The 24,691-nt window shown below is 61.6% G+C and overlaps 1 protein-coding gene across 1 annotated transcript; it reads right to left on the bottom strand.

The window, feature by feature from the left end:
- Positions 1 to 5,011: 5,011 nt before the first annotated feature.
- EPHA2 (EPH receptor A2) lies at positions 5,012 to 22,458 on the bottom strand. The gene is made up of 18 exons (XM_056864933.1): positions 22,371 to 22,458; positions 19,104 to 19,171; positions 17,918 to 18,581; positions 12,478 to 12,633; positions 11,559 to 11,891; positions 11,047 to 11,171; positions 10,416 to 10,581; positions 10,196 to 10,298; positions 9,828 to 9,830; positions 9,180 to 9,232; positions 8,773 to 8,898; positions 8,401 to 8,583; positions 8,208 to 8,269; positions 7,827 to 8,036; positions 6,998 to 7,147; positions 6,278 to 6,471; positions 5,880 to 6,035; positions 5,012 to 5,117 (listed from the first exon to the last, which is right to left on the bottom strand). Exons 1-18 carry the CDS (start codon positions 22,456 to 22,458, stop codon positions 5,012 to 5,014), a joined length of 2,946 nt encoding a protein of 981 aa, XP_056720911.1.
- Between the last annotated feature and the right edge of the window lie 2,233 nt (positions 22,459 to 24,691).

Raw genomic sequence — 24,691 nt, 5'->3', positions numbered from 1 at the left:
GCAGGCAGGACGCAGCCCAGGGCAGAGCACTTAACCCCGGTTAAACCCCATGCGTTGGCAATCAATGCAACAGCACTTCCCCGGGGAAAGAGTGCAGCAGGATGCGGCCCGTTTTACTTGTGTGCAAACATGACTCAGCCCAAAGGGAGGGGAGCAGCTGACTCAAACGAGGTCATGACCAGGCTGGAAAAAACCCATGGAATCCAGGAAGATCTCCTGGGCCCCAAGGCCACTCCCGGAGAGTCAGCTGCTGACCGCAGAAAAGAGGCGCTGCAGCTTCCTTCCAACTCAGCCTAGCCTGAAAGATGCCCCCCCCCTTGATGCGGCTGATCTGGCCACCTGGATCCCCACGGGTGGCAACCTGCAACGGGTTAAATCAATAACGGCCTGTCTGTGTGCATTCTCCATTGTGGCTGCCTGAGGAAGTCAGGGAGACTCCCGTGCTCATGACTTTCCGCAAACTATGCGAAACAATAATTCAAGAGGAATTTTCCATATGGGTTGCACTGGACAAAATGGTTTACAAAGTTACTCGGATAAATTATTACGGATTGTAGTCTATACTGCTGTGTGTTGCTTCCTGTAGGTAGGATCCTATTATGTAATTTTTGCACCACTTAATGTGTCCTGTGAATATTCATGCTCTGATTCAGTTCTTTCTGGTTGGTTCCAGACGTTTACAATCCTGGCGCGTTGTTTTATGGAAGGCCCATTCGTCGATTCCATCGGACTCACTGTGCGCAATCCGCCTTGAGCCTCAGTGGGAAAGGCAGACTGTAAATATTGCAAACACACAAATAGTGCCATAGATCTGTGTGGACTGGAGATCAGGTTCAATTCTTGGAGCTCTCCAGGCCCCGCCTGGCAACCCTCGCTCAGGAGAGACTCTGTGGTAAAACTGGCAAAGGAGGGAGTCGGAGGCAGCCCTGGTGGCAACTCCTCCGAGAGCCGTGAGTGGAGCCTGCCAGAAAACCAGCGAATGGGGCCTTGGCCATCCCTTGAGTTGCAGCAGATGGCATTCAGAGGCAGGCTACCCTGGCAACTGGGGCCTCCATTGAACCATTATGACCAGTGTCTGTTGATGAACACATTCATGCTCTGATTGCTTTTTGCAGCCCTCTGAGCCAGTCAATGTTCTGCTCTCAACAGCTGGGTGTATGTGCGTGTGTGTGTGAGCATGGGGAGAGGGCGCCAGTGGAACGGGCATGCGGACCGCAGCGCCTGCGGACTGTGTCCTGTGCCCCACCGTTAGGTGAGCTCTTTTTACCACCATGCCTTTTTTGCACAGTTAAACACTCATCTCTCCCCCCCCCCAACAATTGACCCCAATGAGCTCCGTTCTCAGCGCTGCATTCCTCAGGCCCCCAACGGCTCTTCCGCCTCTTCTTTTCAGGAGCCCTAATTGCTGCTGGCACCTCCCGCGTCTCAGCAGAGGGCTTTATGCAAAGGGGCTGCTGACCCCCGGGGGCGGGGCGGGTGAGAACAGGCTCAAAGCAAGCTTCACACTGGGGTCCCAGGGGCATTGTGTGCGTGGGGGTGGCGGGTGGGGAAGCCTGAGGGTGCAGGAGCCTGAGAGGCAGAGAAAAGAGATGCCTTCCAGTAAGATGCTGATCCATTCGGCCCAGTCTCTGGCAAGGGGGTGGGGGAGAGAGACGTCGGTGTGCCTGAGCCAGCCAGCAGTCCTGGCAGAGGTGGAAGGGCTTGGGAGAAAAGGGCTTGGCCCAGGAGGACCACAGCAGGAGGACCACAGCACCCAGGCTGTGGAGGCCCCCAGGGCCGCTGCAGGACCTCTCCCCTCCATAGCCCACCTCCCTTTCCCTCCCGGACCCCATGGCTATTGCCCAGGTGGCCGGCCTCGGCCCTGCCCAGCCTCCCGCTTCCCTAAGGGACCCTGCTGAGCAATCCTCCTCTCACCCACGATTGATTTTGCAATCCCCCAAGCTGCCAAGCCCTGCGAAATCCTGCCCGACAGGCCGAGAACCAGCTTGGCAGCAGCAGAAGAGCCAAGTGCGCCACCCATGGATGACGCTGCTGCCAGAGCTCCCGGGGCTGCCGTGGTGCTCCTCGGCAGAGAGACTGGGCCACTGGCTCGGCCTGCCGGGAAGCAGCTGCCCACTCCACCCCCACCCCGGTCTCTCCCTGACCCTTCAAGAGCTGGCCCTCTTCCTGGCAGGGAAGCAGGAAGTCGCCCTCTGGGACAGACGCTGCCGCCAGCCAGGGGACATGTCTGTCCTGCTCTTCCTGTACGTGGGTGACCCTATGAAGCTCCCTTTGGCTGGGAGCAGCATGAACTTGTAGAACTCCCTGCCACAGGATGGAGGTGGCTTTAAAAGGGGATTAGACCCAGCTATGGGGGAGAGGCCCATCAGTGGCCACTGGCATTGTGACTGAGTGGAACCTCCATGTTCAGAGGTAGTATTCCTCCAGATACCAGTTGCTGGGAAGCAAAATGGGTGAGGGGTCCCCGCTCGGTCACTCCTCGGTCTGAGTCCAGACGGTCCTTGTCTACGCTGATGGGCAACTGGGCACCCGCGGCTCAGTCACAGGCCGTCCAGGCCCCCCCCTCCAGCCTGGTGCGTAGGAGCACCACGGTGTGCCAGCCAGCACCTCCTCTGGTGCCCCCCCAGTGCTTTCAGGAAGGGGGGGCTTTTGCCAAGCGGGGGCTTCTGATTGTGGTGCAGATAAACAGGCCTTGAGCGAGAGCTTCTGCCTGAAACGTTGAGGAGTCGCTGTTAAGGGTTAGAGGGGTGACCTTGCTGCTCCCTGACATTCTGCGGTTCGCTTTGCCTCCCGCAGTAGTGTTTTGTGATGCCCCCCCCACATGCCCCCCCACTCCTGTGGGTCAGAATCCCAGAGGTGCCCACAGGCTCAAAGACTTTGGGGACCCCTGCTGTAGTGGTTAGAGTAGGATCTGGGAGAACCAGGATCGAGCTCTAATCTGGTGAACCGGGTTGGTTTCCCAGCTCCTCCTCCACATGAAGCCAGCTGGGCGACCTTGGGTTAGTCACAGCTTTCTTAGAGCTCTCTCAGCCCCATCTTCCTCCCAGTGTGTCTGTTGTGGGGAGAGGAAGGGAAGGAGATTTGTAAGCCAGTTTGATTCTTCCTTGAGTGGTGGAGAAAGTCGGCTTATAAAAACCAACTCTTCTCCTCCTCCTCAGCCACGTCCAGGATGCTGGCCAGCTCACACATGCCCATCCTTGGATAAGAGGGCAGTGCCAGCGAGCAACTGGAGAGTGGGGGGGGAGGGCTTTGGCAAACAGAAGGCAGAGCCTCTCAGAAGGAGGCAGAAAAGCCAGTACTTGGGGGGGGGGAGCACTTGGGGGGGGGGTCAGAGCTGCCCCACAGTTGCTTCCAGTTCCAAGGAGCATGTCCCTTGCTGTGGCATGCCGGCCAGGAGGGAAGAGGCCCAGCCATGCTGAATTGGAGCCAAAGGCCCATTGGAGGCCTGTGCCAAGCAAGAGGGTTTGCCCTTGGTACAATGCCAAAGCCCCCAGCAGGAGGGCAGAAAGGATGCCAGGGCAAGAGGGCAGCCCCCGACCCTCCCGGAGGCCTGCCAGCCAAGAGGCAGGAAAGGAAGTCGTCTGCACTTCAGGCATCACAGGGAACGTTCAGACAAAGGAAAGCCACTTTTTGAAAGAATAAAAAAAACATTTATTACACCCAGAGAACAATCCTCAGGCACATCAGAAGTAAACTTGTTTGCATGTTTTGTTGAAAACTGTGCATGAGTTATAATTATTACAGCAATAAATATAAAAAAATAAATTATGTTTTCTTTTCTAAAAAAGACAAGACTAAGAGTGAATGAAGAACTGTCAAGAGAACAAGAGTGCACCGTGGGGGTGGGGGGCGAGAGGAGAGGCAACCGGTGGGGGAAATGGAACAAACAGGAGAACCGGCAGGCGGCAGGCGGCAGATCCACTCTGCACAGCCGAAAGGTGCAAGTGCTGGAGGGGCCCAGGCCGGATCCCGCCCAGTTGCTTGAAGCGGAAGACAAAGTCCCGGTCCCACCCACCCACCCCCCACCCACCAAGGCCGGAACAGAGGAGCCCTCGGCCCCAGGCCTCCCTTGCTGGAAAGGAACCGGGAGCCCCAGGAACAGGCCCGGCCAGGCTGAGCCTCAGAGGGGTCAGCGATGCCAGCGGAGTGGCAGGAGCTGCTTGGGGCAGAGCTGGCCTGTGGCGAGGCCGATGCCTGTGGTGACTACTGGTGGAGGGAGGGAGGGAGGCTCACCTGTTGCTTCCTCCCAGGCCAGGGAGGAGGGGGAGCCGCGGCTGGGGCTACTGGCCAGGTCTCAGCCAAGAGGGCCTGGGGCTTGAGTCTGCCAGCAGCCCTCCAGGAACCAGGAGGGTTTGGGGAGCCTGTGTATTGGCGTTTGTTAGGAAGCGCTTTACTGCTAAGTCATGAGCAGTCATGTGACACCAGCTGTCATCTGGCTGTCACTCAGATGACAGCAAGCTACATGCTTGCTATGACCAGTCTTAAATTCCAACACTGTGATGTCCAAGGAGGCCCCCTCTCCATTCTTGTTTCAAGAGCCCGAGGCCACGACCCTTCTTCGAGAAGGTCACTGGGCCAGTGAGGGCACTCCCGAAGGCTTCCAGGATAAGGCTTGGGGGTGGGGTGGGGGCTGGCTGAGGACTGAGCAGCAGCCGCGTGCCACTCCGGCTGTCCTGGAGCAGGCAGTGCCAGAGAGAGAAGTGGCCACTTTGCCAACTAACGCCCAGGGACCCTAAGCCGGGCCCCTTTTCAGCCTCCAATATCCAGAGCAGCTGGAAGGAGGGGCAATAAATATGGAGCTTGGCTGCAGAAGAGGCGGGGGGAGAGGGGGGGCTGCTCTGCAGCTCCCTTTGGCACCAGGCTGGCGGCGGCGGCAGCAGCACCAGGCAAGAGGGTGCTTGGATTCTCCACTTCAAGTATGTCCCAGGAAATGGGGGGGGTGCCAAGTGGCTCCTCACTCACTGAGGAGGTCGTCGACACTGGTGGGACAAGGGAGGCCCTCTGGACAGCCTCAGATGGGGATGCCCACGGCGCTGACCTGCTCCTTCAAGCCCAGGAGGCTGTAGGCGATGCGCTTCTGGTGCCCTGGGAGACGCACCCCGATTCTCTTGATGTCCCTGGGAATGGAGAGGGGGCGGTCAAGAGGGGCACCGTGCCAGCGGAAAGACAGGCTCCATTTCTCTCCCCACCCCCACCCCAAAACTCAGATGGGGCAACAGTGTTGAAGGTCCTTCCCCTGCCCTTCCTTTGAGGAAAAACACTCTCCCCCCCCACCCAAAGACGGAGCCACAGATTCTCCCAGCAAGGGCAGCGCAGTCTGCCTCCGGGGCTCGCTGCAGGAAGCCCGTTGACGTCAGACTCCCCAGCGCCATCGGCTGCAGCAGGGAGAGTGTGTTTGCAGCTGGAGTCACCAACCCTGTGCGTCCCTACACAAGGGGGGGACAGGTTCTTGCCATGTGGAAACTGAGGCAGGCAGGAGCAAAAAGGGGTCTCTGCTGGACTGGTGTGAGCAAGCAGCCCTTCCTTCCCCTGCGGGGCTTCGCTTGCAGAGGACAGAAGGCAACCCCCACCGGAAAGGTGATGCGTGGCCCAGGAAGGCGAGGGCAGCCCAGAGATCAGCGCCTCTGCTCCGAAGGCAACCCCCACCGGGGGGGACGCCGCCGCTGCCCCTCCCAGTCACACTAACAGCCACTTCAGGAGGAAAGACCCCCTTGTCCTTCTGAAAAGGGTGGACCCCTGCCCGGCCTGGCTCTAGGGGGTGGGCCAGCACACCGGCCAGTGGCCGTGGAGGGGAAAGGGAGCCTGGCTGGCCGAGAGTGAAACTGCTGCTGTGCCCCCTCCTCCCCTCCCCCCCCCGCCTGTGCTGGAGCCTCACTCACTCGCTGGTCATCTGGGCCACCTTCTCAATGACATCGTAGCCGGCGGCCACAAAGTGCTCCGTGTACTGGGGCATCCTGATGGACTCCAGCCAGTCGGGCACCGTTCGGAAAGGGATCCCCTCCGAGCCGCTGGTGCTGGGCAGGCGGATGGAGACCCTTCCAAGACACAAAAGGGCCCCTGGCTCTTGAGAGCCTTTCTAGGCTGGCAGGGGTGGGGGTGGGGTGGGGGGCGCTCCACAGTGGGAGCGCATGGGAGCTCCATGGATACAGCTTCCGTCCCTGAGATGGGGGGCAGAAGGAGACCCCTTCCTGCAGCAGCAGCAGCTGCGTGGGCTTTCTGCTCCCCGGTACCCGGGGGGCCCCAGTCCCGGCCCGAGGTGCCCAGAGGCGGCCCCTACCGAGGGTCGAAGTCTGCCAAGGTCTTGAGTGAGTCGGGAGCACGGAGGAGTTTGTCCAGGATGCCAACCACGTCGCTGAACTTGGGCCGGCGGCTCCGCTCCTGCTGCCAACACTGCATCATCAGCTGGTAGATGGCGGACGGGCAGTCCATGGGCGCCGGCAGCCGGAAGCCCTCATTGACGGCCTTCATCACCTGTCCCGAAGGAAGGAAGGAAGGAAGGAAGGAAGGAAGGAAGCGAGGGGGGGTGAGCAAAGTGCAAGGAGCCCTTGCTGTGCCCCCCACCCCAGCACCGAACGCGGCCAGGAAGCAGCGCAGCGGACCCCCAACCACCGCAACGGGGTCTTCGGCAGGCAATCAGCTCCCAAGACCTGGGGGCCCCTCCTAGCACAGCATCAGAGCCACAACCGGGTGGAGCATGCGGGGAGAAGGCTCACCCACACTCACACCAGGAGAACCAGGTGACCCCACAACCCACGTCACAAGGCCAGTGTGTGTGGGCATGGGGTGGTGGTCAAACGGCAGCACAGTTTCAACCTGCGGAGGGGTGAGGCAGGCAGAGACCTCGGCTGGCTGTGCTGGACTGGACCTTTCTGAATGCCGGGGGAGGGGGGAGATCCAGCAAGACCCCTATCACTCAGAGGTGCCTTTTTGGCCGAGCGGAATATAAAATGGTGGAAATAAAAAAACCCCAGCCCCCTGCCCTAGAGGAGATCCTTACCTCATGGTTGGAGAGTTCCCAGTAGGGCCGCTCCCCGTAGGACATCACCTCCCACATCACAATCCCGTAACTCCAGATGTCACTGGCGGAGGTGAACTTGCGGTGCGAGATGGCCTCGGGCGCTGTCCAGCGGATCGGGATCTTCCCACCCTGTGGGGGCCAATGCACAAGACCCAGGAGGCCTCTCAGCACCGTGCCAGCCTCAGAGCCTCCCCCCTCCCTTCCGCCTTTTCCATGGCAGGCCTGGCACCGGAACAGCATCCCCACAGGCTCGCCCACTGCCTGCAGTCCTCGAGGTCATCCAGCCTTGTCCTGGAGGATGCCAGTCCTGCACGAGCTGTGCCCACCCTCAAGAGCCCACAGCCAGCAAGGCAGGGACTTCTTCCTGTCCCCAGGTCCGCCCAATCCCAGTTTCCCTTTCCTGACTCTTCTGCCGCAGGCTGCTCCTCCTGATACCAAGCTCAGAGCTAACCGAGACGGCCAGGGCCCCCAGACCACCCAGGAAAGGGCCCAAAAGATGGACCCAAACTCCACTCCAGCCAGCTCAAGCCAGGAGCAGCCAGTTTCCAGAGGCCTTTGCCGTTCCCCGTGGGTCACAGAAAGCACCGCAAATTTGGTTTAGTAATAAAATTAGCAGATTGTAGTTGAAGAAATTGTGGGATCTTAATTTCTCTTTATTTAGGCAAGAGGGTAAAGAATCTCGGCCGTGAGCCAGAGGTGCCATTCATTCTCCCTCACTCGGCCTCTCCCTCTCCTCTTCCCGACCCTGTACCACTTCCTGGCATTCCTGGGGAGCTGAGAGTCAGGGTGGCAGCAGGGCATGACTCACGCTGGTGGTGTAGGTGGCATCGGCATCCTCCTCCAGCACCCGGGAGAGACCGAAGTCAGAGACTTTGCAGACCAGTTGACTGTTGACCAGGATGTTGCGAGCAGCCAAGTCCCGGTGGATGTAGTTCATGCTGGCCAAGTACTTCATGCCTGCAGCGATGCCCCGCAACATGCCCACCAGCTGCAGGACACAGAACTCCCCGTCCTTCTCCTGTGGAGACAAGCCCAGAGAATTGCCACGGCTGCTCAAGGGCCTTCCGGAGAGGGCTTTAGGGTCACCAGAGGCTGGCCTTTGTCACAGGGATCTGGGGCACCTGAACAGGTGACGCAAACACAGCCCCGACTCCCTCCCTTCACCTCCGGGGAGAGCGGGCACACTCACCCGCAGGAACCGATCCAGTGCGCCATTCTCCATGTATTCCGTGATGATCATGAAAGGCTTGGCTGGAAAAAGACAGAGGGAGAGCCGCCTTGCCGAGTCTGGCCAGGATCCTCTACAGCAGCAGGTAGAAAGCAAGGGCATGGCGGCCAGGGAGCCCCGGCGCAACCCTCCCGCTCCCACAAGGGGGGCTTACTTTTGGAGACCACCCCCTCTAAGCGGATGATGTTGTGGTGGCTGAATTGTCCCATGATGCTGGCTTCGCTCAGGAAGTCGATGCGCTGCTTCTCCGTGTAGCCTGATTTCAGCGTCTTGATGGCTACCGGGAGATCCTTTTTGCCATGTTTCAGGATCCCCTTGTAGACTTCCCCAAATTCACCTAATGGGAGAAAAGGGAAAGCGATGCCGTCTCTGGGGAGTGGGGGGGCTTCAGCCCCACGCCCCAGAGGCTGGCCTTCTCCTGCAGGCCTCTCCCTCCTGACCCATCTCCAGTTGCACAAGGGAGGAGGCCTCCCCTCTTGACTCTCCCTCTGCCGCCATCTGCTCATCACCCCCCGCTGCCCCCTACCTGCCCCAATGACTTTCTGCCGGGAAACGCAGGAGGAAGGGATCTCTGTGGTGAACTTCAGCACAGCCTGGCTGGGGTCTTCGTAAGTGTGGGGGTCCACGTAGGTCTTCAGCGGCTTCAGCTGGTCTGAGGGGTCCCAGGAGGAGAAAAGGAACACTGGGGAGGGAGCCCTTTGGCACGTGGCCACCTGGGCGCTCCCCCACCCCGCTCCCTGCGGCTCCCCCGGCTCCTCCTCCGCGGCCCTGCAAATGGAGATGAGGAGCTGGGGGTGGGGGGCGTCTCCTGCCCTCCATGCCATGAGTGGATTTGGCCCAGCTTCTGGCTCTTAAAGGGACCGCCATGGCTGGAATGGCCCAGAGTTGGCAACCTCCATGGGGGGGGGAGCTCGGGCGGAGAGCTCCACTCACCAGCCTTGGAGAAGTAAACGTCCTCCGGTGTCTGTCGCGCTCGCAATTTCTTCCTAAAAGGGTCCCCAGCAACAAGAGAATGGAATCAGACCTCCGTAAGGGGCAGTCCAGCCGCTGCTGCCGCCTCCCTTTGGATCCCCCCCGCGCAAGAGATGCAGCCCTTCCCCCCCCCCCCCCCGGCAGCGGCAGCAGAAGCCTCCTCAGCCTCTTTCCTGGGCCTCTCGGCCTTTTCCACGGCCTTTTCAACACACCCCACACCCACTCTTTAAAAAATGCAACGGCAGGGAGACGGCAGGGAGGGTCTCCTGGGTTTATCGTGTACATTTTCATCTTGCTCTTTCTCCAAAGAACTTAGGGAAGGGTAAATGGTGGTCCCCTTTCTCCTCACGACAACCCTTCAAGGTAGGTTAGGGTGTGCCTGTGGACCCAGCCAGCTTTGTGGCCGAGTTGGCATCTGAAAGCAGGTCCCGCTGCTCGAACCCCCCGGTCTCTAACCCCAGCCCTTCCACCCTTCAGGGCCTCCTCTCCCGGTGCTCTGGCACCCTCTGCCAGCATGATGGCAACACCCACAGAGCAGCGCTCGAACTCCATGCCCTTTTTGGAGGAAGGGGGCCTCTAGTGTGAGGGGACTGCCCTTCACCAGAGCACTTCCTTCCCCCTCCAATGCTCGGCTGTGGCCTGCACGAATTCAACACCAACAGGATGGTACCAGGGTGAAAAAGATCGGTGAACAAAGCGCTGCCGGCAAAGCCTGCCTCGAACCCACATCAGAGAGGCCGCTGCCTCTGTGGCCAGAGAAGAGAGGCTCAGCTAGCAGCTACCCGAGAAACAAGGCCAGACCCCAGCGGCTGGAGGGTCCTGGGCAGGGCCTCCCGGCCCCCTCTGAAGACCAGCCTCAGGCTCTCAGTGGCCCAAAAGCAGCGAAGTCGCGGATGCCCTCCTGGGGGAGCCAAGCCTGCCGGAGCCACTTCAAGCCTGCTCGGCCCTGGGGGATGGAGACAGGGTGAAATGCCCACCTCTGGCGAATCACCAGGACAATGGCCAGCACCACAAAAACCATGACGATGAGGCCGGCGATGGCGCCCCCCAGAACGGCGGCAGTGTGCATGCTATCAGAGGCTGCAGAAGAAAGGAGAAAAGGGGGGGGGAGGTCAGGAAATGGCATCTGCAAGAAAAATGGAGAGACCTTGCCAGGGCCCTCCCCTCCCTCCCCACAGCATTAAGGGGAAGACTCACGTTCAGCAAGCGTCTCGAACTCGTGATCCATGGTGTGGGCCCCGTAGCCCTCCTGGGTCTGAGCCTGAATGCGCACCAGGTACTTGGTGCTCGGGGTCAACTTCAGCAGGGTCACAGAGCTGGAGCTGCCTTCACAGCGCACGACCGAGTAGCTGTTTTCATCCTTCTGCAAAACAAAGCAGGAAGGAGAAGAAGAAGTTGGTCTTTATATGCCGACTTTCTCCACCACTTACGGGAGAATCAAACTGGCCTACAATCACCCTCCTTTCCCCTCCCCACAACAGACACCCTGTGAGGTAGGTGGGGCTGAGAGAGTGTGACTAGCCAAAGGCCACCCAACTGGCTTTCTGTGTAGGAACGGGGAAACAAATCCAGTTCACCAGATTAGCCTCCGCCGCTCATGTGGAGGAATGGGGAATCAAACCCAGCTCTCCAGATCAGAGTCCACTGCTCCAGACCACCGCTCTTAACCACTACACCACGCTGACTCTCCAACCAACCCAACCCTTCCAGGAATCGTCATCTCTGGAGGGGGTTCAGAGGAGCCCCTCCCAGCATGGGAGAACTTGAAGGGGTGAGGCGCAGCAAAGGGAACAGCCAGGCAGGGCAGGCGGGAAGGAAGGAAAGCTACCTTCTTACTGTAGGTGACCTCATATTTCAAGACGTGGCTCTGCTGCCGGGGAGGGACCGTCCAGGACAGGGTGAGGCTGGTGGCCGTGCGGCTCTCCATGGTCACCGAGGTCACCCGGGGGGGCTCTGAACGGGGGAAGCAGAAGGAGGGTGAGCAATGGCCAGAGGCCCTGGATTTCACCCCCCCTTCCCAACACCCTTGGCTTTCATCTGCTTTGCTTTGGTCAGGGACCGCCCACGACAGGACAGGATGGGGCCAAAGCTCAGCCCCCTCCCCCCCAGGGCTTTGTCACAATTCAGTGGGCAGCAGGAGAAAAGAGCCAGAGTCCAGCAGCACCGGAAGGACTAACAGCATTTCTGGCAGGATTGGAGCCACGGATCCCTTCTTCAGGGGGCAGCAGTTACTAATTCGCAGACAAACGGAGGGATGCCGTGGCACTGGGCAAATGCCAGTGAATGAACACGTGGGTGGCATCCTTCTGTCAGTGGGGGCGGGCCCCCGGACATTCTTACCCGTCTGGTTGACGGTGATGCTGGTAACCGCAAAACTCCGCTCTGTGCTGAAGGGCGAGACGCCGTTCCTGGCCTCCACCGTGAAGGTGTAATTCACGTGCGCCTCCAGGTCGCTGACGGTGAGGCGGGTGCCTGTCATGGCGTGGACCTGCTCCGAGTACCGGACGGAAGCATCACAGGGCTGGCAGCCCCCCGACTCTGGCCAGCACTGTTCGCACGTCACACTGTACGTGATGTCCTGGCGGCCTCCCGTGTCCTGAGGCGGGGACCAGAGCAGCTGCACCTTGGCACCCAGACCTATCGCTCTGGCACCCCGGGGAGCAGATGGTGGACCTGCAGAAGCAGCAGGTGAGAGAGTCAAAAACTCTTTTAAAGGGCGGGCAGCCCCAACCCGTGAAAAAACACATCAGCCCTGGGGCTCCCTGCAGAGAGGTGCCCGACGCTCTGCCCCCCTCTTCTTTGCCAGGCTGGGGCCCTCTGCCGGCCCTGCCCCTGCCGTCTCTTCTGGCCCCATGCCACTCCCGGGACCCTCATGGGCACACAGAAAAGAGACACCTTCTGCCACGTTTACTTCCCCCCAAGTCTCAGGCATAGCAAGTGCCGCCCCCCCCAGTCCTTTTCCAAATGCCTGTTCTATAAATGCAAGCAAACTGCCTCTAGGTATGGAGGCTCCATTCTGCTCCATCACAGTGAACAGCAATTCACAGGATTATCTTCCTTGAATGTCTAACCCCTTTGTTTTCCCAGCTGTGAAATGGTCTCATACTCGGTTCCCATGAATCGGAACGGGCTAAATATCTTCACCTCGGAAGAACAAGGCATATGAGGCGGGCAGGGGAAATTTTTTTTTTTTTAAGGGGGCTCTGTCCTTCTCTGGGTGGCAGGCAAAGATCCCCGGTCTGCGCTCTCTCTCACTTACGTGTGCAGGGCAAAGAGACCAGATCACTCGCAGCCCGGAAATAGCCTTCTTGACAGGGGCAGGAGGTGGCGCCTTCGGAAGACGGCAGCGTGTGCCGCGGACACTTGGAGCAGGTGCTGTTGGAGACGTCTGGTTTGAAGAAGCCAGCAGAGCAGGCTGCAGAGAAGGAAGACCAAGGGGTGGGGAGGGGGTTAGCCGGCTACCACAAAACAGTGCGGACGAAGACCTGGCCTCAGTCCAGAAGATCCAGATTCAAATCAAGCTATGGCAAGGCACTCTCTTGGCCTCAGGTCACTATCTGTGAAATAAAAACAAGAGCCCCATAACGTCTTCCAAGAAACAGCGAAGCAAATACTGAGAACTAATGGGGGGGGGGGGAGCGGCACATGCTCAGAGGCACTCTTCTCTTGGCTGTCCAGCTGATCAGGAGCAAACACACACACACCCTACAGCAGAGGAACGGCAGGCAGGACACACATCACCGCACATTTGCTCCACGGGGAAGGGGTGGTGCAGAGGAAAAGTCCATCCAGGCGTAGGCATGTGGGAGAGCCATGCTGATTTCCGGGCAGAGTCACTGCTTCCCCGAGAAGCAGATTTGCTCTCCAACACCCCCTTCCCGGAATCCCATCACTTCCTTGAGGACAGGAAGCACTTTCAGAAGCCGGATGGAAACCCCCACCACCACCACCACCCTGGCGTCTGCTGGGCTCCCACAGCTGGATTTATTCTTTTCTTCTTCCCCAGAGGCAGCCGAGCTCCTCCCCTGCCCACGCCAAGGCCAACCCGAGGGCAGAAGCAGCACCTCTGCCCACGCCAAAGATTCCTGCCCAGGCCAGGCATGCCTCTGCCTTCCCCAGAAGTCTGGGAGGGCACATGGCTCAGGAAAGAGGGCCCGACTGAACGGGTGGCAGCCAGCTGGGGACAACCCCTCTGCCCCAGATCGCTGGGCCTGCAGGGGGGAGTGAGGGGAGCCCCCGCCCAAAGAAGCCTCCTCGAGGCAGAGGAGGCGCAGCTCTGTGCCAGGCAGGGAGGGGAGGGGAGGGGTCTTGGAAGAGAGGAGACCCGTGAGAGGGACACCCCTCCCCCAGCACCCAAGCGTGAGGAGGGGGCCTGGCTCAGCAGCAAAGCCCTGCATTGCCTGCTGGCTCCCTTGGGTCCCCTCTCCAGCTGAGGGGAAGTCCGGAGACAGGAGGGGAGCCCCGGGCTGGCCCTGCAGCTTCTGGGTCCCAGCAGCAAGCAAACCCCCTTCTTGGGCTCCCCACCTCCACCCCGGCCACTCTCCACTGTTTTTCTGGCCAGCCTGCCTCTTGGAAGGACCGCTTCAGCAGTAGCCCCCCTGCCAGCCTGCAGCCCCCTTCAAGATTTTGGCGGGGGGGGGGAGGGGGGATCCCCTCTGCTTGCTTAGAAATAGAGGAGCGGGCGAAGGAGGGGCTCACGGCAGAGGCTGGCTGCAGGAAAGCTTGTGAGCCCACGGCGGGGGTGGGGGGCGGCTGGAGAGAGACTCAGCATGGAGAAGAGAAACGACTAGAGGGAAGCCTGGGAACAAGGGGCCCGTGAGCCCAGCCCCCAGCGATATTTGTGGCAAGGGGGGCATTTGATCCAGAGGGTAAATGGCCCCCGAAAAGGGTGCACCGATTGCCAGGCGGGAGGGGGGAGGCCAGCCAAGCCTGGCCTTTGTGAGCACCCTGCTGTGCTTAGGAGAGCCAGTTAAAACCCAGCTGGCCAGCCCGGCTGGTCCAAGCCCTGGGACCTGCACTTCCTCCCCTGCCCCCCGCCCCCCAGGAGTCAGCTGTGCCGAGGGCCCCACAGTGACAAGACACATTTTTAAGGAGCAGACTAAAAACATAACAACTAGCCACAACAATAGTGCGTGCACGTACATGCACAGGACTCTGTACATGTGCAGAGTGCATTTCCTTTCTTTTCTCTGTGCACTGCACAAAGGCCGGGATTGGGGGCAAGGTCTGAGACTTAAAGGGCCCCAAAAACTAAGGCAAGTTTTCCAAAGGAGACCCTTCCTGTTCCGTTGAGCTCCCACCCACCCACCGGGAAGTGGCAGCCCAACCAATCAGGAAGCGTGAAAGGGAGAGAAGTTTTCAGCGTCAGGACCCACGGCCACCCACATGACACACAGCCTGCAGCCCCCAAGAAAAAAAGGTCCCCCTCCCCCTCCCACCCCTGACAAACACGCCAAGGCCCACTGGCCAACAGTCAGCCCACCCTGCAAAGAAGAGAAAGATGCTTGGAACTGAAGGCAACTCCACCCATCTGGGCAGAGAAGAGACAGGTGGGCCCCCACAAGGCCCTCCTGGGCCCTGCGAGAGAGGGCCGAGTCGCTCTCCCGGCCCCTGAACCCAGCACCGACAGGATGAGTCCTCACAACGCAGCCCCCCCACATGGGTTTGCCTGAGTGAGGAGACCCCTCCCTCCGGGCACAATTAGCGGGCGTGTCGAGACTGTCCCTGGGGCTTCTGCAGGCAGGTGTGCTGGCAGCGGCATCCCACGGCGGGAAAGACCAGGATGCTGCCCAGGTACGGCCCAGAGAGCGTCTGTGGCAAAGCAGAATCCACAGATGCTCCCAGACCCTTGGACTGGGCATCCAGGGGTGGCGACCACAGGCGGTTTTTCTCTCTTCCCTACTCAGCGGGCTGCCAAGACAAACGACTTTCACTAAGTTCCTCCGGCAAACATGTGCTGGGGGCCTGAATGTCTCCGAGGCGGACTGCTGGCTGGAGCCTCGGCCACCGAGGAGCTCCCGACCCAGGAGCGGGTCTTTGGTGCTGGGCAATGCTCCAGGCACTGCCCAAGCCCGCCCTCCCTGCTCTGCCACGGGACCACCAGTCGACGGGCACCCCTTTGCCGGCCTCAGGCTTGGCACAGGTCACAGGGCAGGAGCCAAGGAATCCCTCTGCCAGCTGGACGTGGGCACAGCAGCCAGCATCCGCAGTTGTTGGGGGAAGAGGATCTCCCTGGCAGCGTGGGGGAAGGGCCAGTGGGAAGGGGAGGGGAGGGGAGGGGAGGGCTGACAGCGGGCGGGCGGAGGGGGGAGGGGTTGTGCACACACAGGAAGCCCAGACTCTCGGTGTTTATTCCTGAAGATAAACCGCCTTTGTTTCCTGCCCCTGGGCCTCCCAATCAGCAGAGGCCAGCGGGCTGAGGGAGGGGAGGTCAGGGAATTGCACACGAAAGGGCAAATTCTTTCCTCCACTCCCCTTCCGCTGCAGGAAGCGCCTGCCAGCCTCTGCAGGCAGCTGGCTGGGGAGGGGGACAGCAGCAGCCCCACGCCACGCCGGAAGGTGCAGGTGGGGGCGGCCAGGCAGCGGGAGCTGAGCCTCTTCATCCCCCCCCCCGCGGAGGGCGACCATCCCCTTCGAGCCCCAGCCTGCCCCCACCCCCGCAGCCTGCCTCCATGGGGCTTCTGGCAGCAGGCGCAAGGCCCTTCCAGGCAAGGTGTGCCACAGCCATTAGCTGCCGCCTGGCCTGCTGCCCTGCTGCCGGGGGCGAGGGTCCCAAGCGTCCCAGGAAATCCGACAGCCCCAGCAGCGGTAGCCTGCTCCGCCCTCGCCAGCAGTTGGCCTGGGTTTCGTCTGACCTGCCTGGTATTGGCAGGGTCCTGGGGCTCAGGCCGGCTCAGACCAGCCCAGGGTTTCTGCTCGAGGGAGGCAGGGCCTACGCCCACTTCCCACCTACAGTCGGGAGATCCCTGAAGATTGGCGGGCGGAGCCGAGGGAGGGTGTGGTTTGGGCAGTGGAGGGACCTCAGCAGGGCATAATACCACGGAGCCCGCCCTTCGAAGCAGCCGTTTATCCAGGGGAACTGTTCTGTGTAGCATGGAGATCTGTGGAAACCCCAAGAAATCTCCAGGCCCCACCTAGAGGTTGGCAACCTAGCTGCATGAGAGCTCCTAGCAGGCCAAGAACCATCGCTCTTCCCCAGAACAATTCTCATCCCTTTCTAGCCAAGCCAACGGAGAAGCCAACGTGCCCCCCACCTCGCCAGGCACCACCAGGAGTCCATCTCCTCAGCAAAAACGGGCTCGGCTGGCCAGAATTCCCAGTGGGCTCACCCTTCACGTGGGCCATGTTTCCCTTCAGGTGCTCTGCTGGCCTCAGCCTGGGTCCGGGGAAGCCAGGCAGGGCTGCCCCTGGTGGGCGTGGGCACTGAGCCAAGCCTCCTCTGCCAGGCCTGGCACAAGCGCCACGTTGACCACTAGCAGCCTCTTACCAAGCCACTGGCAAGGCCTTCCCCCAGGCACAGCCAGCTGGGAGGGCTGACAGCCCCCTCCTTCCAGCGAACCTTGTGGGAGGGGAGGGGACACTTGCTCAAGAGGCTGGATGACTTCATCACCTTGAAAGCTGCTTATCGTGCTTTGCAAAGTCCAGAGGTGCATTCTGAAAGCCGAATTCTCCACTTTGGGGAGGGAGGGAGGGAGGGGGGGCAGCCTGAATCAGAACCACATGGAGGATGCAGGTGAAGGGGCAGGGAGGGAGGCTAGATTGCTGGGGCCTGACCTCAGTGTCCTTCGTGCGTCCCCCCGGAGACTGAACCAGGAAACTCCCCCCCCCCAGAAAGCCGTGCGCCACCATCCAAGGGACGGTGTCCTGGCACCACTTCCACACAGCCATGGGAGAGACTCCCTGCCAGCCATGGACCCAGGCGGGGTTCTGCCAGGTGGCAGCAGCAGCACCCCCAGACTCTCTCCCCTCCTGCACCCAACCAGGTGGGAGGCCCGAGCCGTGGCTGCAGACTAAGGCTGCACAACCTCCAGGTGGCGGCAGAAGATCTCCTGCTATTACAACTGAGTTTGGTCCCCTGGAGAAAAGGGCGCTTTGGAAGGTGGACTCTCTGGTGCTGTGCTCCACGGAGGTCCCTCCTGAGGCTCCACCCGCCAAATCTCCAGGTATTTCCCAATCTGGAGCTGGCAACCCCACTCCCCAGGCGGCTCTGTGGGGCCTCCCAGGAGAGTTTGGAAGGGAGAGTTCCCACAGGGAGACTGATCTTGCCCGGTGCCCAGGCCAGCCCCAAGATCCCGGGATTTATCCCGCAGCCCTCTTAGATCCACGTAGGATGCGCAGAAACAACCAGGGAAGCAGCACTGGAGCCGAGCGCGGACCTGCCCTCGTGGGGGGGGGGGGACACACCTCCCTTCCTCCCCGGCCCAGCATGAAAGTGGCCCCGATCCTCAAAGGCAAAGAAAAGTACCATTAATCCAACATGGAGGGAGAGTCATGTGACTCAGCTGCCCAGCAACACTGCAGACTGTCCCCCCTCCCCCGCAGGCCTCGGGATGGTTTGGAATGGCTGGAATGGGGAGGGAAGGGGGGGGACGAACGGCACACCCTTGTTGTCCTCTTGCTCCAAGGCTGCGGCTGAGGCAGGCATGCAAAAACCAGCACAGAAAGAAAAGGAGAGCCAGGCCCTGGGCCCCCCCTCTTACCCCTGCAGCTGCCGCCCCTGTCCTTCTCGTGGCCCTGGCGACAAAGGCACTGCCCGATGGGAACCAGCCACTCTCCGTCCGAGTTGCAGTGCAAGTGCGGCGCCTCCTCGGCCACGGCATCCGGAACGCACACTCCCCGCACCTTGGCCAAGGCCTGCGAGTCGGCACCGGCGATGGTCTCGGGGAAGCTGGCCAAGTTGCGGAGGACGTTGGGGCACTTCTTGTAGTAGATCCGGACGGAGAGGAGGGCCACGCAGGCCCCGATGTCCTGGAAGGCCACGTAGAAGCCCTTTCGCGTGAGCGGCCCCACAGAGCGCACCTCCCGGTTGATCTTGACGTTCCGGGCGGCAAAGTCCTCGCGCACGGTGATCTCGTCGGGGGCGATGGTGTCGATTTTGCGGAACTGCCGCTTCTGGAAGTTGATGCCATGGTCGACGTCCGACTCCGCGTAGTAGAGGTTGAAGGTTTCCTTGCATGTGCCCGTCCCGCCGGGGAAACTGTTGCAATCCCGGACGGTGAAGTGGAGCTCAATGAAGATGCGCTCAGCTTCGCTGCGGTAGATCCAGTTGGTCCGCAGCCAGTTGTCCTGATCCCCCTCCATCACGTTGCACACTGAGTAGATGTAGATGAGGGTCTCGTTCATCACGTTCTGGAGAAGATCCCACTGGCAGAGGGAGGAGGAGAGAATTGGTGCCAGGAAGAGAACTTTTCTTCATGCAGTATGTGAGCAGCCTGTGGAACCCACTGCCACAGGATGCCTGGTGGACACTAGCAAAGGTAGCACCAGGCAAAGAAAGGTAGGGTGCACATGAAGCTACACCCCACTGAGTCAGCCTCCCCCAGTCTCTCAAGCTTCACATTGCCTATTCTGACTGGAAGCCGCTCTCCTGGGTCTCAGGCAGAGGGAGGTTTCTCTCCTCACCTCCCCAAGCCCCCCATGGGGAGGAAAGGCAGGATAAACAACATCAATTTACAAAGAAGTAAACGAGAATTGGGGCAGGCAGAGGAATGGCGAAAACGGGGAGGGGCTTAGCCTGCCCACCCACCCCGAAAAAGTCAGGGAGGGAGAGGTTCAAATTGTCCCCCCATTCCTACTTGTTACTGCACTGTTTTCCCGGGTGAGGGACCAAGGTAAGCATCAACTCGAGGCCCTCTGGCCCCCGGCCACTCCTAGCCCCCGACTTACCCCTTTGCCGTAGGGATGGTTGAGCCAGCCCAAGTCCCCTTGAGCCCTGGCGAAGTCCAGCAGGACAACTGAAAAGGCAAAGCACCGCAGATCAGTACCCACAGGGAAGGAGGGAAGGAGCAGGCCGCTGCCCCACACAGCCCAGCCCACCTGCAGCAGGCAAGGCAGGCCCTCCACCCCCACCCCAGAAGTGCTTCTCCCTGGAGAAGGAAGCCCTGGAAGGGCCAACAAGGCAGGTTTTTGACACTGACCGATGAAGAAGCCCCAGCACAGCCAGGGAAGAAAAGAACAGAACTGGAATTTGGAGGGGGGGGCACTGGACTACAAACTGCCCCCTCCAATTCCAAGGCACAGGAAATGTCCCCTTGTGATAAGGGAAAGCCAGACATGAGGCATGATGGGGGGGATAATACCAGGTGACCCCCCAGATGCAATTGCTGAAGGGAGAGGGGCAGACCTGGAATGCTTGCCTCCACCCCCCCAGATGCAATGGTTTAGAAGGGAGCGCCAGCAACTCTGCAGTTGCTCAGAAGTACCATGTCCTCTTGGGTTTCATGGCAAAACCTTGGCTTCCTCTCAGCCACACCATCTCTCTCTCCCGCCTTCAGGTGGGACCTGGGGATCCCCTGGAATTACAGCTCATTTCCAGATGACAGAGACCAGGTCCCCGGGAGAAAATGGCTGCTTTGGAGGGTGGACTCTGTGGCCTTGTGCCCCACTGAGGTCCCTACCCTCCCCAGGCTCCACCCTCAAATCTCCTGGAGTTTCCCAGCCTGGAGATGGCAACCCAACCCCCCCATCCCGTGCCCAGGAGGGACCTGGCAACCCCACCCACGACAGGCAGCCCTGCCCACTGGCTTGCCCGGGAGGCAGAGGGTAGAACCACCAGGTGCTCCTGCTAAGTGCCTGGGCAGAGGCTGGTGTTCATACCCATGCAGAGCTGGTGTTGCAGGCCACAGCACCCAAGGACAGCCAGCCAATCCCAGCTGCACCTGGCGCCCTGCTGTGTCAGCCGAGGGCAGCTTTGCTGCAGGGGAGGAAACAGCCCGAGTCAAGCAGGGGGCGCGGGTGTCCGGGTGCGTGCCTTTGCCTGCCAGCCCTGCCTTGCACAACCGCACAAGTAATGATGGGGGGGAGAGGCGGCTTCCATGCAAGCTGGGTTCCAGCAGGCGGGCTGGGCAGCTCAGTGGCTAGGGCAGCTGTTCCCACTGCAGCTGGGGTCACGCCCAGTTAGATGCCCCTGAACCGCAGCCTCGACCCTGGCTTCCTGGGTGGGTGGACAGATGGATGCCTGCTCGCCTGCCCAAGCCCTATGCTAATGTGCAGCTCCGCATGCCCGCTCGGGAAGCCAGCTCTGCCCAGGGGTCGCCTGGGTTTCCCTTGCAGAAGGTCGAAAGGGGAGGGCGGCCCATTGCTCCCCTGCAAGGAAGGGCAAACCCAGCTGCCTAGAGCCAGCCAGCCACGCAGCATGTGACCTGCACGGATCAGACAGGCAGCCTAAAGGGGTGGCCGCCACCTGAGAAGGCAGAGGGAAAGTGCAGAGCCCCCCCCCCTAAACCAACCGCTGCAGGCAGCAGCCCCCCCTTCTGCTTCCTTTGCCACAAGAAAGAAACCTCCAGGCTCCTGTGAGCTGCGTGCCTTACTCAGGAGAGGCTGCCTGTTGCCCCCCTGCACTGAGTGCTGCTGTGGATGGCCATCCTCCCATCAAGAGGTCTGCCCAGGACAAGGACTCGTGCAGAGACAGATGCCTGGCCTGGGGCTTGCCCAGGCAAAGAGGGCCGCCAAGTGGGACTCCGTAGGAAGCGCTCCTCGGCCGGCGGACGCGGCTGCCAGAGGCGGCGCCGCCGGACCCGCCCCAGCGCTCCTGCGCGCCGCATGGGAGGCTGCGGGACGTCGCCCTGCTCGCGGCGCCCCCCTCGGCCGCTGGCGGATCCCCGTTGGCCGGTCTCCAAGGCAAGGAGCCCGCTGCTGAATGGGGGGGGGGTGGCCGGTTTGGGAACAGGGCGGTGGCCCAGGGCTGAAAGGGCTCGGGGGCTCGGAAGAGAGGGGCCGGGCCCAGAGCCCCAGGGGAGGGCGGCCTGCCCGGCCCCGCTCCGATGGCACAGGGCAAGGGGGCTCCTGTGGCTCCCTCGGCTTGGCACCCCAGCAGAAGCCCCGCTGCGGGTGGGGGTGGGTATGACAAAGCAAGAAGCCCTCACCTCAACAGGCCTGGAGGTGGGACTGGGAAGCCCCCTCGCTCTCCCTGCCCCCTGGGCAACGGGGGGGGGCTGCTTGCCTCTTCCAGCCCGTGGCAGGGAAGGTGCCCGGCAGGAGGGGAGCCCCCGCTGGCTCCGCCTTCAAGGAGGTGGCCAGGGGCTCCTCCCGCAGCCGAGCCGCCTCCCGGCCCTCTTCCTCGTGCGCCCACCAGGCCTCCCCGTGCCGAGGGGCCCACCGAGCGCAGGAGCCGGCCTGCCGGGCAGCTCCCCTCGCCTCGGCCCTCGTGGAAGAAGAGAGCCAGCCCTTCCACCGCCACCAGCAGCAACCGCTCTTCCCCGGGGCCCAGGCCCGCGCTGGGGGGGGGCGAGGCCGGGGGGGGCTCCCAACACCCACTGGCGCGGCACCAAGCCAGGGCCCCCCCCCAAGAAAGGCTGGGCGGGCTGCACCCAGGCCCCGGCCACAATCCCGGGACCGCCTTGCCACGCGGGGACGCCAACCCCCCCCACCCACCCCCGGGGCCCCGGCCAGCCCCTCGCCCCCAGGAAGCCGGCAGCTTCGCTCTCCCGCCTGGCTGGGACGCCCGAGACGCTGGCCCGCCGCCTCCCCGCCGGCAGTTGGCCCACCCCCGAGAGCCCCGGCCGCAGCGCGCCCGGCCCGACGGCACCGCGGCCCCAACCTGCCACGGGGGTGCACAAACACCGGGCGGCGAGGAAGTGGGGCGGGGGGAGGACGAAGGGAGAAGGGCCCCTCGCGCCAGCCCCCTCCTCGCCCTGGCCTCTGGCGCTCAGGGGCCCGGCCCGGCCCGCCGCCGCTCTGCGCCCCCCCCTGCTTCGCCCGACTTTCCCCGACGGCCGGCCCCGCGCCACCCCCTCGCCGGCCCCGTGGCCCGGGGGGCTCCTCCGCCCGTCTGGGGCCTGATCCGCCGCTGCCCCGTCCAGGCGCGCGGCGGCCCGCCAAGGCGCCGCCAGGCCCGGCCCCGCCGCTGCGGCCCCCCAACGCCCCGCCGGCAACTCGCCCAACCTTTGGCCGCCGCCTCGCCCGCCCCCCGCCCCCCGCCCCCCGCCGGCTCACCTTCCCGGCTCCGGCAGCAGCGAAGGCCGGCGGCGGCGACGACGAGGAGGGCGAGGAGCGGCCCGGCGGGGCCCCCGGCGCTGCCCATCTGGCTGGCTGGCTGGCAGGCGAGCGGCGCGCCGGCGGAATCGTCAATGGGAGCAGCCGGTGGGAAACTTCGGGCCCCGTCCATTCATGCCCGGCCCCGACGGCGCCCCGCCCCGCCCGCCCCGCCCGCCCGCCCCCGCCGGGTGCTGGCGCAAAGTCCTCCGTCCTCCGTCCTGGCCGGCCGCAGCCGAGTCTCCGGCCCGGAGTTGGCAAGAGGCTCCGCGCATCCCGCAGCGGCGGCTCCGCCGCTCCCCCCAGCGCCGGGACCATCTGGGAGACAGGACCCCCCCCCCACCCCACCCCCGCCGGGCTTCCCGCCACGACGGACCCTCTGGAGAAAGCGCTCTCAGGCCCAGAGGAATGCCGCCCCCCCCCGCGGCTCCGCCTTCCCACATACACGGGGCATGACGTCAGGGAGACCCTCTTCATCACCCAGACACACACGCCACAGTTCCTTGCGTTCCACTTACTCATGGGGTGACCTCACCCCGAAAGCATTTGCCTAAGAATTATCCCAAAGGGAAATTCTCCTCTGACACAGGAGCCGGCAGGGAGGAGGGGTGTCTTTCTATTTTTTTATTGAAACAAAGTTCACTTTTTGTAGGATGGCAGGGTTGGAAGGCACCCAGAGAGACCCTTGAATAGAACCCAAGGAGATAATCGGATTCAAAAAATTGCCTCGCAATAGCCCTGTAAGGTAGGCTGGTCTTATTATTTCCCATGTTAAGAGAACAGCCGATTCCAGGCCTTTTGTGCGTTTGCAGCTGAGCAGAAAACCCGAGACCTTCTACATACCACACAAGCTGTCCTGAAATTAACTCTGCACATGCTCCAGAGGGCTGCTGTCGCCCATTGGCTGGGAGTCGGAGCTCAGGGGGGGGGGCTTCCTCTCCTTTCTGCCAGCAGAATGGAACCAGGGATTTGTGGCACCCTGAAGACCAGGTCACACTGGGTGACACGTGGCATGAATCCACTCAGTGGCCCTTTCCTGGCATCTCTGAATGATCAAAGCCCTCCCCTTCTCTCTCAACCCCCCACCCCACATTATAGGTGAGTCTTATCAAAATTGAACCCAGCGAGGAGGGATTTATTCCACTGCCAGGAACCAGCAGGAAGCAGGAAGCAGGCCAGAAAGGCCTAGAAGGGGCTGAACGCTGCCAGAAGCAGGCAGGCGGTTGTTTCCACGAGGAGGGCAGCGCAGCCGAAGGTGTGAAGAAGGCCAGGTCACTGGGCACCGCCTGCTTTGTGGCTCCTGGAATGACCGTGGCTGCCAGCCGGGCCACGCCAGGGCCGTGGGCATCGGAAAGGGTTGAGCCAAATGCCAGCCTGGTGCATTTGGGCTGTTGTGAGCGCTGGCTCAGAACACTCTGGGGGCAGAATCGCCCAGAAGGCGGCTGTGTTTCCTGAGACGGGCCACGGGCATTTCTTTCAGGAGACCTGTCCTCCAGGGCCAGGCCCTGCGTGCGTTCTTTGAACGTGTGTCCCAAGAAGGGTTAAGCCACACCAAAGCAAGTTGCCCTGGATGCTGTTGACTCCTGTTCCTTGGAAGGAGCCGGGGCAAGTCTCTGCTTGTCTCTGCAATGTGTGGGATCGGGCCCCGGTGATTCACCAGGGCCCTTTGCAAGCCTCAGTCCTCTGTCTGTGAGACAGGAATTCTGCTAGCCCTGCTCTGCTGGAAGGACACTTCTCTCAGCACAAAGCACTCTTATGACTCTCGCTTACTTACGGTACAATACCGACCGTGACTACAGAGCTTTCTGAAGGCACAGAAGCTGAGCCTGAGCTGGCCTCTCTGACTCGAGGGTTTCTTCTGCGTGCCCATGTGGCACCCAGCCTTCTAGACACATCACATTGCCACCCCCACACACAAGACTTTCCTTTACACATCTCTTCATTCTTGGCATCCATTCTCCCTGGAATTGGCACCTGAACACAGACAGGAGTTCAGCCCATTCCTAGAAACGTATTGGCAGACGGGCCTCAGCCCTACAACTTCTGGCTCAGTCCTGCAGTACTAGAAATAGATCTCAAAAGGGGGTGCCCCTGAGCATGTACAGAGTACCCCTCCGATCCCTCCATCAGTTCAGTATGCCTTGAACACATAAAGCTGCCTTATATCGATCCATCGGGGCAGTATTGTCTACTCAGACTGGCAGCATCTCTCCGGGGTCTCTGGGGCAGGTCTCTCTGCTACCTGGTCCTTTCAGCTAGAGATGCCAGGGATTGAACCCTGG

Source organism: Euleptes europaea, chromosome 19 (assembly GCF_029931775.1).
Source record: "Euleptes europaea isolate rEulEur1 chromosome 19, rEulEur1.hap1, whole genome shotgun sequence".
Classification (NCBI taxonomy): Eukaryota; Metazoa; Chordata; class Lepidosauria; order Squamata; family Sphaerodactylidae; genus Euleptes; species Euleptes europaea.
This window is presented reverse-complemented; position numbering and strand designations above follow the sequence as displayed.